Below are 12390 nucleotides of genomic sequence, written 5' to 3'. Positions count from 1 at the left end.
ATTACTTGTGCTTTCACAAGAGAAAGCAGCAGCAAAACACAGACTTTGCTTTTTTGTGATATAATAGCACCTATGTAAAAAGTACACAGGAAAACGACTTGAAAGAAATGTACCCAAAGGTAATGAGCCTTTGCTTACTGGAGTCTTTTTTTTCTTTCATTATTTTCTATGCTATTTTCTACCAGCTTGTCTTCCTCTCATAATCAGAAAAGCCTGAGGAGTCTTCAGGGGCTCACGAGTCATCTGCGGTTGGGGTTGGGGAGGCCGCAGCATGGGGTCCCAGGCTGTTGGAGAGGCATTTCCTGCATAACTGAACGTGTCTGCACCTGGGCTGAGCTCAGGGAGGTAACAGACGCTAGACACAGTCCCCGCCTTCCAGGAGTTTACAACATGATCACAAAGTGAAGGGGTAACGGCTGAGAAGGCTCTGAGGGCAGAGCCTGGCACAGCGCATTCAGGGAAGGCTTCCTGCAAGAGGCAGTATTTGAGCTGACATCCGAGGCAGGCAATGCGAGACATATCGGACGCACAAGTGTCCACATGAACAAAGGCGCAGAAGCACAAGACAGGAAAGGAAAAACAGGCTGCTGGTTCTGAGTTGGAGGCTTTCGGACGAGAGAGAGAAGACCATTCCTGGGATCTAGGCACAGAGGCCTCCATCCTACAGGCCCCCAGCGGGAACACAAGCGTCACCCACAGCTCTCCGCCAGAAAGCTGCCAGGTTCCTCTGCTGGACAGAAGCCGCACGGAATAACACACTCATCACTTCACAAATCTTCAGTGGATAATCTGAATTATCAGCATTTCATTCTTTTAAAAAAATCAAACATATGCAGTAGGAAAATAATACAAAAACTGAAGAACATTAAAAAAAAAAAAAACACCCTGTTGAGTTAGGAGGCTCATAGGTGTGTGGGCCATCTATAAATGACTGCACAATGAGAGAGGAGGGCTTGGGACACACAAGGGGAGCGTTAATGTAACATTCAATTATCCTACTGCACCCTGGCTGACTTAACTCAGTCAAATTAGAATACATTTTATATTGACTATTTTGACATTTGCTTTATTTGGCAAGTAAAATGAAACTGATCCAATTTTCTTGCAGCCATTGTAAACCATAAACTGAACAACAAGACGTTATAAAATACACAAGCCTTGTAAGGCTCCGTCTGATGTGCTACCTCCAGTTTAGACTCTCCGTGGCCTGTGTTCCCGCGTCCCCTGGCTTCAGGTCCCAGTGACTATGCTCTCGTGCTGACCGGCTAGCTTCTGGGTGGGGAGAGGGCACTCCTCCTGCCTTAACTGGAGTAGTGGAGCTCTTTATCTCACAAAAAGTTAAACCTGCCTGGAGATGGCACCTATTTCTAGGCCCTTCCAGAACACATGACGTCAACAGGGAGCAGCTGTAAACTCTCCGAGGTGATGGGTCCGAGCTGACCCCAGGCACAGGCGATGGGTCCAAGCCGAGCCTGGGCACAGGTGATGGGCCCGAGCCAACCCTGGGCACATGTGATGGGTCTGAGCCAACCCTGGGCACATGTGAAAGTGATCACAGCTGTGACGGTGCTTGGGGGAGTGAGAAAGGAACTCCAAAGGGCTGACCTGAGCTGCATGAGCCTCGTACTCCTAAACCAAAGACACAACTCTGGGAAGCTCTGGGAAGCTGTTCACTTCTCTTCACCCCGAAGTGAAACTAAAAGCTACTTCTCAAGTTTCAGGTGAGGCCAGGGATAGTTACGATTAACCACCACTCTTGGTGTGTGAACCTGTCTTGAGCGAGAAACACCTGACTGTCTTTTGGAAAAGTCCCAAAGGACAGGCCTCCAAGCTGCCAGCTCCTGCAAGCACGTTCCCCTGAAGGCAGGGGAGGCTCAGCGGAGAACAGGGCGTGAGGGACCAGCCATGCCGCCCTCTCCTCCGACTTCTGGGGCGCAGGGTGTGGACCTTGGGCGTGCAGAGGGGCAAGCACCCAGTAAAGGCTTTGTCCTGCTCCTGACCGATTCTGTCACCTCTGTTCACCCAAATGGAAGCTCTGAGATCTCTTCTCCTTAACCTTCATCCACCTCCAATGGCACTGCCTCGCCACTTCTTACTTGCTTGTTTACTTTTGTAATTCTTTTCTCAAGTTCAGTCTATCATTGCTATTTGCTCCTTGTCCTCAAATAATTTACTGCTAACGATGCAGAGGTTTTTGATCAGACAGAAAGTGTTGAGACTACTACTCAGGTAATCTGCTATTACCAGATTTCTGCTCCGATGGAAATCAAGTTAAATCAGGTGCAGAGACCAGTCTGCTCAGCCACGTTTCTTTGTGGAAACAAGTATTAAAATGAACAGCCCTTGAAAAACTTCTCGCTATTCTCTCATACCCAAACTACCTGTTTCTTATCTGCAGCTCTTTGGGAAAAGAAACAATATGGAAATGAACAAAATCACTTACCAACTCTCCTAGAGTGAAACGAGTTGCTGGCCAAGGCAGAGAAAGAACTCCACCTTCCATGGCTAGCCTTCCCAACCGCAAGGCTACAGATCATGTGACTGGTTGCAGCTATGAGCTCTTCAGAATAACAAGCCCATTTTAAGTTGCATATTCTGCTATTTTAGAATCTTGCAGAATATGTACAACAAAACACAGAACGGCTTTTACATTCATGTAATGCAAAGATTTCTAACCGGTTTTGCAAAATTTCCTCTAAAGGTATACTGCTCTGGCAGTGTTTCTGCAGATCCTAAGTGGAAGTGTTTAAGAAGTTACGCTGTGCGACCCAAGACCACATTCCTCTGAGACATGCATAACCGAACAGAGCCATGGACAGGGCCTCACCTGGGAAGGTTGGGGGCTGGGGTGGAAGCAACGAATGACGGGGAAGGCGTTGTGGGTTGAGATGAATCATGATTTCGTGGTACTCGGCCCATTCGATACCAGATCCCCATGCTGTTCAATTCCCTTTAAGAGAAAAGAGAAATCTTCATGGAGGCGGTTTAGCATAAAATGACCTGAGCAGACCGACTCATTTTCAGAGGGTCATGGCCTCAGACCTCAGGGAGTCGATTCTGGCCCATGAAGGTGTCACGGTTCAGAGCCTGAGGTGATGGCAACTGTCCCAACCCTGCAGGCCTGTCGGGCGTGGTCATCTTCCTCCATCCCGGGGCCTGCCGTCCTACATATATGCTGTCAATGTGTGCCTCGGTTCTGAGTCTGCAAAATTCTTTTTACTGTCATTTCATTGAGGGTATTTGCGCCGTAATCCACTTCAAGAGGGCAGACCACCTGTACCTGGTGTTGAACTGCCAGGAGAACAGGCCACGCCCCTCCTCCAGGCCCCTCACTGCCCGTCATTCTCAGGGCCTGTCTGGGAGACATCTTTGCATCACAAAATGCCAGGCACGTGCCCCATGAACCACTACAACCGAGGTGGGGCTGACAGCTGGCCACGTCTGGCTTCCTGTTACTTGACCGGCACACCCGCCCAGCCCCACCCCACAGTCAGGTGCCCACGAGACAGGTGTACTCTTTGGAATTGTAACTGGATTATCTCGGCCACATCCAACTTCCGACTTCTCAGCTGCCCCCTAGATCTGCATCTTGGGATGTAAAGGAAGGTCATCTCTCCAAAAAACAAGAACAGATTTGCTCAGTGGATCCTTCTGGTAGCTTCTCTGTATCAGTACACTGCAGGAACTATTCTCAACCAGTCGTGTCTTATTAGCTGGTTGATTCTAATCAGCTGCACTGACTTTGCCACCTCTCGGTCACGGCCACAGTCAGGCTTTGGAGGAGCTGTTCCTGGTCTGAGGTTTCTATCCCTCACAGCCGACAACCCCAAACCTTTGCAAAGTAACCTGTAGGGGTGCGTCCATTTTTAAGAAAAAGTGACTTAAGAGTTCTGAACATTGAAATCTCTTTCCTTACAAATAACACTGGAATTGTCTTCCTCTGGAAAAGAATTTTTGCCCCAAGATGAAACAAAAATATACTTTATTTAGCAATCTTCTCAAAATGATGTAAGAAAAGGATTCTAGTTTTGATTACCAAGACATATATGGTAAGAATCTATTCTTTAGAATTGCTTAAATTGGTTAAAAATTGAATCTTTGAAAAGAGTATAGGGTGTAATTCAAAAAACCTGAATACACATAGTAACTGAATATACATAATAGATGTAACAATGATTAAATTGTTGGTTTCTACTATTTGTATGTAAGTGGCTGTTTCTAAGATACCTGAAGTATGGTTATTTTCTTAACTGTTTTCTACTCTAGTAATCTTGTTTACATAATGAGTTTAAACCGTGTTGCAAAATAGGAGTGTTGAGTGTGTAGAAAGGGTGTGATCACAGAGTCCTTCTTAGGGACCTCAAAATCTCAGAGAAGAGTGTTCAGATTCCATAGCTGAAGAGTCAAACAAGCTGTTGTGCACCAAGATGAAAATAAACTATTTCTGTGACACTTGTTCCCCAAGCGCTTCAAGCAAACACTACAGCTGGCTATATCTATCTATCTATCCACCTATCCATCTATGTATCTACCTCCCAGCCTGTGTGCAGCCTTCAAGGAAAGGCCATGGCTTTTTGAGTAAAGAGGAGGGTTTAGGCTCAAATGAGCAAGATCCAGGAAGTCGACCTCCAAAGTCAAGTAGGAGAACACATCCCTGGGGACCCACAGGGGCAGGCAAGAAGCCTGCAAAGCTGGCCAGGGAGATGGCATGTGGCCAAGAGGCCAAAAACCATCTACCACACTGTTAATCTGAGAGACCCGAATTTCAGAGGCCTGATGCTTGAACGTCTGTTATCTCTTGGATAGCCAGCACCCCTTCATCCCCCTTCTGACTCTCTACCTCCCCTCTGCACTTGGGGAGCAGACACCCCTCATTCCTAGTTGCCCCCATTTCTTCACCAGCTGAAATAGGTCTCACCCATAGGTTTCTTGTTTGTTGCTCGTCTCCCTTTCTGAATACCAGCTCCAAGGGAGCAGGCTCTTTGCCTCACTCACCGCCATATCCAAGGGCTTGGCCCTGTGCACCAAACAGGGTGCTCCCTAAACTGTGATGGGGTGAATAAACCGCGGGGAGAGTTGAGGCCCAGTGGTCGGAAAGGAGGCAGCCCCTTGGCTCAAGGCATCTGGAAAGACCCCTGAGAGCTTGAGGATGAACACACAGGAGAAAGAGGGAAGGAGAGCCCCTTAGGTAGAGCAGGTGGCATGAGCACAGGAGGAGAAGTTGGGAGGGTGGTGTCCTGGACTGGCTGTCGTCTAGGTGGGAAGGGCAGTGAGAAGCGCTAGGGCCAGATGGAGGCCCAGGAGAGGCAGGCGGCTGAGAGGCTGTGGGTCACACAGGTCTCCGGACCTGGCCCCTGGGAGGGACCTGAGCGCGCTCAGCAGACAGCAGCAACGAGCCTGGCCTTGCTGAGACTTACCCAATGAACGTGTACTGAGGCGGGGCCTGCTTGGTCCGGCCCATGATCCGAATGTCACAAATGGCCGCTTCAGTTGAATCCCGCGGGATAAATTTAATGCACAGCCTCTTCTTCCTAAAAGCCACTTCCTCTGAAGGAAAGGACCACAAGAAGAGGTATGAGTCTTCCAGAGATGCCCACATCTTTATCCTCAACACCACGTCTCCTGTCGTGTTCCCTTCCCGGCGGTGGAAATGACTGGTCATCCAAGACACCCGACAGAAAGGCTGGGGCGCCACCGCTCCGGCCCGGGCAGGGCCACAGTGGACGGTCTTGGTCACCCTGCCCTGCCGTCAGGGCCTGATCCCCGACGCCCACTGCCGGGAAGGGGCCCACGGGGCACACACACACCTCTGCCAGGAGAAGCCTGGGATAAATCCTTGGCGGCAGCCTGCTCGCTGCTCCAACCCTCGGACACAAGCACACGGACGCCCCCAGCGTTAACACATTTCACTACACGGGCCCTCTCTTTTTCACTTTTTATTACAGAGATTTTCAAACATTCCCTCCAATAGAGAGAACAGAAATAAGCTGAATCCACGTGTTCCCATGAACCCAATTCAATACTGTCAACAATGGAGGAACCCTCTCGTCTTCTCCCCCACTCTCTTCAGGTCTGCGGAGATTTAAGATGACTCTCCAACACGATGTCATTTCATCCACCAATATCCTGGAAGGCATCCAGGGTAGGCTTATATATATATATATATATTTTTTTTTTTTTTAACCATAACCATCTTAATAATAAGATGTTATTATTCTTAACAAACAATGATTCTTTAATATCACCAAGTAGTCTGCATTTAGGTTTTCTCCATTATCGCAAAAATGTCATTTAGCTGTCGGTTCGTCTGGACCAAGATCCAAACACTGTCTGTGCATGGCATTCGGTGGTTATGTCTCTTTTGCTCTGTGGTAACCTCCCCGCCTACCCTTCATCTTCAGGGCACTCATAGGCTGCAGAGCTCAGGTCACCCGCTGTATCTCCTGTAACATGGCTGAGTGAAAGGGTTGATTCTATTCAGGTTAGACAGCTAGGCAGGAGCACTCCACGGGTGGTGCATGTACATCTGATGGGTGACGGGAGGGATGAAATGTGATGACACTGTCGGTGGGTTTTAGTGCCCTCAGCCTGGTGCCCTGGTTATAAAGTCCCTAACACCCTGCTCTGGGTGGTCTTCTCATCCCGATGACCGTGCCTAGATCCGTAACTTCATTAAAGGTGTCAAATAGCGATTTTCTAACTGTCATTCCTTCTGCATTTATTAGTTGGAATTTTTCTATAAAAAAATCTTTCATTCTTCAACTACTCGGTCTCCCTGAAACATGCTCTAGTGCAGGAAAGGACAGACACATCTGTGATTCTTTTCTCTAATTTATCAAGTCTTAGGGTCAGGAGTTGCTGCCTAACAACCACAAGGGCTGACTACCCACATGGTTTTGGTTTTTAAACCACACAGGATGAGTTTCAATCACTGCAGCCATTCAATACGTGGGATAGATCTGGGTTAAAATTCCAACTCCATCATTTTCCAGCACCCTAATCTTAGGCAAGGGACTTAACTTCTCTGAGCCTTGGTTTCATCAACTAAAAGGGAGTTAATGAAGCCTGACACTGTAGGGACATGGGGTGGATGAAACGTGATGACACGTATGCTTCACTTAGCCTGGTGCCTGGCATGCAGAATGTGATCAGTAAAGAATAGTTGTGGTCACTCTCATCTTAATACTATGAGGAAGCCTCGAGCATGCAATCTGTGTCAGTGTTTGGCACTGATTTTTTCAAGGCCTTTCAGTTCTGTTGCAGGAAATAAGCATATTTACATTGGACAGCAAGACACAAGAGGAGACCCCTGTGTTGCTGTTAGTCTTGATTTTATCAAGGGAAGATGAGAATCAGGTGCTGATGTTTTGGGATTACCAGCTGGAAACTCAGAAACTTTGTGAATTCTTTTCCTAGGAGAGGAAACGGAGCGCTTGATCAGACATACCAGCTCTGAGTAATAATACTGGAAACTGAATCTAGACCCCAAACACGGATCCAACAAGCCAGGAGGGGTTCCTGCGGGGAGACCGTTCACAGCAACCCTGCAGCTTTAAAAACTATTAGCCAGTAAACTCAGGCCTTTGAAAGTGTGAAGGAGGTGAGACCTTTCCTCAAAGTAAACAAAGATGCAGGTATTTTATGTACTTGATTTGCCAGCTGCTCTTCACTCCATTCTTCCATTTACAGCAAACTGGGGGTAAGAGGTGGAGCCGCTAATTACACATGCTTAAACAGGCCTGACTTTAAGTAAACATATTATACAGAGTCAATAGAAATGTGTTCAGTCATGCTAATGAACACAGAGAAAGGACACAGCACTTTACTAAAACAAACAGTCTTCCAGTTTTTAAGTGCTATATGGATTGCAACAAAACGTGTATTAAATTAATTACAGGAGTCTCATCTTGCTGGCTGATTAAAAAAAAAAATCAGGATCTTAAATGCTCTCAAATGTCCCGGAGCTGACCACAGATTGGATGACCCTAAATGAATAGGTGACTCTACGGTCATCCTTCCTTGTGGGATATGACACCTGTTGGAGACACGAGGACCCAACCTCACTCTGCCATGTGGGTAGTGACCAACACACCCCCAGTCACCGGGGCGACTTCCCAGGATCATGTGGCTGCACAGTAGCTGGACCAGGACTCAGTCCTGGGCCTCCTCGCTGAACGGATTCAACAAATTGAAGAAAATGCAGAACGAGAAATCCCTTGACTCTATAGTAAATCGATAGCAAGACATTTTAAGCCACTTAGTTGTCAAAAACAAATGACAATGCAAATTTTAAAACTAAGAAAAACACGGGGAGAAGTAGGAAATTAATACAAGTCAATTTTATTTCTTAAGCAGACCATATAAGTGTAAGCAAAAGGAGGAAGCAAAAACTTGCGAAGATGTTCAGTATTGCTAATAAATAATAAGTAAAAATTAAATAAAATGAGAATAGTAAAGCTAAATTAAAAATATAAAGCCTATGCTGGCAGGCCTGTGGAAAAAAGGTACAAGTCGGTATCATCAGGGGCAACGTGAACTGGTGTTCTGGAAGTTAATTTGACAACAGAGGGTAATAAAGCCTATCTTTACTGAGCTCATCCTCAGAGCTGTGTATGGCAGGTATCTTACGTGATTCAAAGGTGAATCAAACACAGATCTTGCCCTTCAAGAAAGAGGTAAGTAGCAAAGACATGAAGAAAACATGTAAATGGCTATAATGTAAGCTAAGAACAACATTATGAGGTGGACAGTGCTGCCCCATTTTACAGATGAGGAAACTGAGGCCCAGGAAGGTGAAGTCATTTGCCCAGGGTCCCTCATTTGTAAGTGGTAGAGCCAGACTCCACATTAGGCGAGATTGACTCCAGAGTCCAAGTTCCTCCCACTATGCCAAGTGCAGTCTGTGCTAACAGAGGGAATGATGGGCATTCAGGACCAGAATCGTATGGGCTTTCCACCACTGTTCTTTACATTTGCCTACTTTCCTCCCGCCCTTCAACAAACGTGTGCTGTGTCAAGCAGCTGAAGAGTAGTAGAGAGCAGACAGGGCTCCTGACCAGGTGATTATAGTCACCCTCTGGACTAAGCCCCTTGTGGGTTCTTTCCCTAGGCTCATGTCTGTATCCAAAAGCCAAGTCTGCAGAGCCTGCAGGAGACATGCACCCACAGTAGCTGACTGAGGAGAGGAGAGAGCCTGCTTTACACTTGCATCTAGATCAGAGCTCACCCTACAAAGACATGGGGTGTGACATTCGGAGTTTAGAGAAAGGGCATCTCAAGCAGGGAAAACAACAAAGCAGATCCGTGGAGTCAGGGAAAAAAGGAGCACGAATGGACTTCCCTCGCGGTCCAGGGGTTAAAAACCTGCCTGCCAGCACAGGGGGCATGGGTTCAAGCTCTGGTCTGGGAAGATTCCACAAGTCGCAGGACAACTAAGCCTGTGCACCAGAGCGTGGAACTGCAACTACAGAACCCACGTGCCACAACTACTGAAGCCCATGTGCCCTGCAGAAGAGAAGCCACCACAACTAGAGAAAGCCCACTTGCCTCAACCAGAGAAAGCCCACGAGCTGCAACAAAGACCCAGCACAGCCATAAATAGACAGACAGAAGGGAGCTTTTTAAAAAGAACGAAAAGAAAGATGCACAAGAGGGCACAGTGAGTGGCTTCGTCTGGGTCAAGCACTGGTGCCTGAAGATGAGGAAGATGCTTGCAGAGGAAGGCCGGGGACAGGCGTAGAGGACCAGGACCCAGTAACCTCAAGTACTTGTAAACTTATCACAAGAAAATCATTCAAAATCTATACATATTCAAACTGACCTGCAGATTCAACACCATTCCTTATCAAAATCCCAGATAGTTTCTTTGTAGAAATTGACTAATTTTAGAATTGGTGTGGTAGTTTGAGGGACCCAGAACAACCAAAATAGCTTGAAAAAGAAGAACAAAGGTGGAGGATTCTTGGTTTCAAAACCTGCTACAGAACTCCAGTAATCAAGACTGTGGTTTTGGACTAAGGCAAGACCTACGGATCATAGGAAAAGAACTCAGAGTCTAGAAACAAACCTTCACATTTACAGTCAACTGATATTCAGCAAGGATACTAAGACAATTCAGTGAGGGAAAGGATAGTCTCTTCAACAAATGATTCTTGAAAAAAGAATAAATCTATTGTATATCAACTATCAGATCAGGTCAGATCAGATCAGTCGCTTAGTCGTGTCCGACTCTTTGCGACCCCGTGAATCACAGCACGCCAGGCCTCCCTGTCCATCACCAACTCCCGGAGTTCACCCAAACTCATGTCCATCGAGTCAGTGATGCCATCCAGCCATCTCATCTTCTGTCGTCCCCTTCTCCTCCTGCCCCTAATCCCTCCCAGCATCAGAGTCTTTTCCAATGAGTCAACTCTTCGCATGAGGTGGCCAAAGTACTGGAGTTTCAGCTTTAGAACATCATTCCTTCCAAAGAAATCCCAGGGCTGATCTTCAGAATGGACTGGCTGGATCTCCTTGCAGTCCAAGGGACTCTCAAGAGTCTTCTCCAACACCACAGTTCAAAAGCATCAATTCTTCGGCGCTCAGCCTTCTTCACAGTCTAACTCTCACATCCACACATGACCACAGGAAAAACCATAGCCTTGACTAGACGAACCTTTGTTGGCAAAGTAATGTCTCTGCTTTTGAAGATGCTATCTAGGTTGGTTGTAACTTTCCTTCTAAGGAGTAAGCGTCTTTTAATTTCATGGCTGTTATACTTCAACAAAAAAAAATTTTTTTAAAGAATAAATTTGAACTCCTATCTTGAACAGTTCACAAGCATTAACTCAAAATGGATCAAAAACCTAAGTGAAAGAGATAAAACTATAAAACTCTTAGAAGAAAACATTGGCATAAATCTTGGTGACCTTGGATTTGCAATGGTTTCTTAAGTATGACTCCAAAAGCATGAACAACAAAGAAAAAAGATAAATGGAACTTCATCAAAATAGAAAACTTTTCTGTTTCAAAGGACAGTATTAAGAAAATGAAATGAATGTATGTCAACTCTACTTCGATTTAAAAAAAGAAAATGAAATGAAAACCCACAGAATGGGAGATATTTTTTTCCGATCGTGTAACTGATAAAGGACTTACATCTAGAATATATGAAAACATTCTTATAACTCAATCATAAAAAGAAAAACCAATCTTAAACAGGCAAAGAATTAGAACAGCCATTTCTCTAGAGAAAATATACCAATGGATAATAAGCATATGAAAAACTGTTCACCATCACTAGCCACAAGGGAAACACAAACCAAAACCACAATAAGAGACCACTGCATCCCCACTAAGATGGTCAGAATTAAAAAGAAAGATGATAACCAACGCTGGTGAAGATGTGGAGAAACTAGAACCTTCAAACCCTCCTGGATGGAATGTGAAAGGGTATAGCTCCTTTGAAGGACAGTTTGGCAGTTCCTTAAAAAGTTAAATATAGAGTTACTACTATATGACCTAGCAACTCCATACCTAGGTGTATACCCAAGAGCAGTGCAAACATATGCCCACACAAAAGCCTGTGCATCCAGTGTTCAGGGCACCATTATTCGCAATAACCAAAATGAAACAACCCAAATATCCATCAACTGAATGGATACGCAAAATGCTATATCCATATAATGGAGTATTCAGTTCAGTTCAGTCGCTCAGTCGTGTCTGACTCTTTGCAACTCCATGAACTGCAGCACACCAGGCCTCCCTGTCCATCACCAACCCCTGGAGTTCACTTAAACTCACATCCATCGAGTCAGTGGTGCCATCCAGCCATCTCATCCTCCGTCATCCCCATCATCTCCTGTCCCCAATCCCTCCCAGCATCAGAGTCTTTTCCAATGAGTCAACTCTTTGCATGAGCTGGCCAAAGTACTGGAGTTTCAGCTTTAGTATCATTCCTTCCAAAGAATACCCAGGACTGATCTCCTTTAGAATGGACTGGTTGGATCTCCTTGCAGTCCAAGGGAGTCTTAAGAGTCTTCTCCAACACCACACTTCAAAAGCATCAATTCTTCGGCGCTCAGCTTTCTTCACAGTCCAACTCTCACATCCATACATGACTACTGGAAAAACCATAGCCTTGACTAGACGAACCTTTGTTGGCAAAGTAATGTCTCTGCTTTTGAAGATGCTATCTAGGTTGGTCATAACTTTTCTTCCAAGGAGTAAGCGTCTTTTAATTTCATGGCTGCAGTCACCATCTGCAGTGATTTTATTTTATTTTATTTTTTTATTTGGCCACGGCTTCCGCCGCAGCTGCTGCTCTGCTCACACCAGGCTCCGCGGGAAGGCACAGCCGCGCACGCCGGGACCTCCGGGACCCCAGCCTCAAACCTCCAGGCAAGAATTTAA

The 12390-nt window shown here is 46.1% G+C and overlaps 1 protein-coding gene across 3 annotated transcripts in view; it reads right to left on the bottom strand.

Moving 5' to 3' along the window:
* MVB12B (multivesicular body subunit 12B) overlaps positions 1-12390 on the bottom strand; it is a 193686-nt gene that overhangs the window by 108716 nt on the left and 72580 nt on the right. For all 3 annotated transcript variants that reach the window (XM_010844089.1, XM_010844087.1, XM_010844088.1), the window contains exons 5-6: positions 5418-5547; positions 2828-2950 (exon numbers count right to left, since the gene is read on the bottom strand). In XM_010844089.1, coding sequence (XP_010842391.1) covers positions 2828-2950; positions 5418-5547 — 253 coding nt within the window. The remainder of the gene's footprint in view (positions 1-2827; positions 2951-5417; positions 5548-12390) is intronic.

The sequence above is a fragment of the Bison bison genome, unplaced genomic scaffold, assembly GCF_000754665.1.
Source record: "Bison bison bison isolate TAMUID 2011002044 unplaced genomic scaffold, Bison_UMD1.0 scf7180017864193, whole genome shotgun sequence".
In the NCBI taxonomy this organism is placed as follows: Eukaryota; Metazoa; Chordata; class Mammalia; order Artiodactyla; family Bovidae; genus Bison; species Bison bison.
The sequence above is the reverse complement of the archived record's forward strand: the minus strand, read 5'-3'. Positions and strand labels throughout refer to the sequence as shown.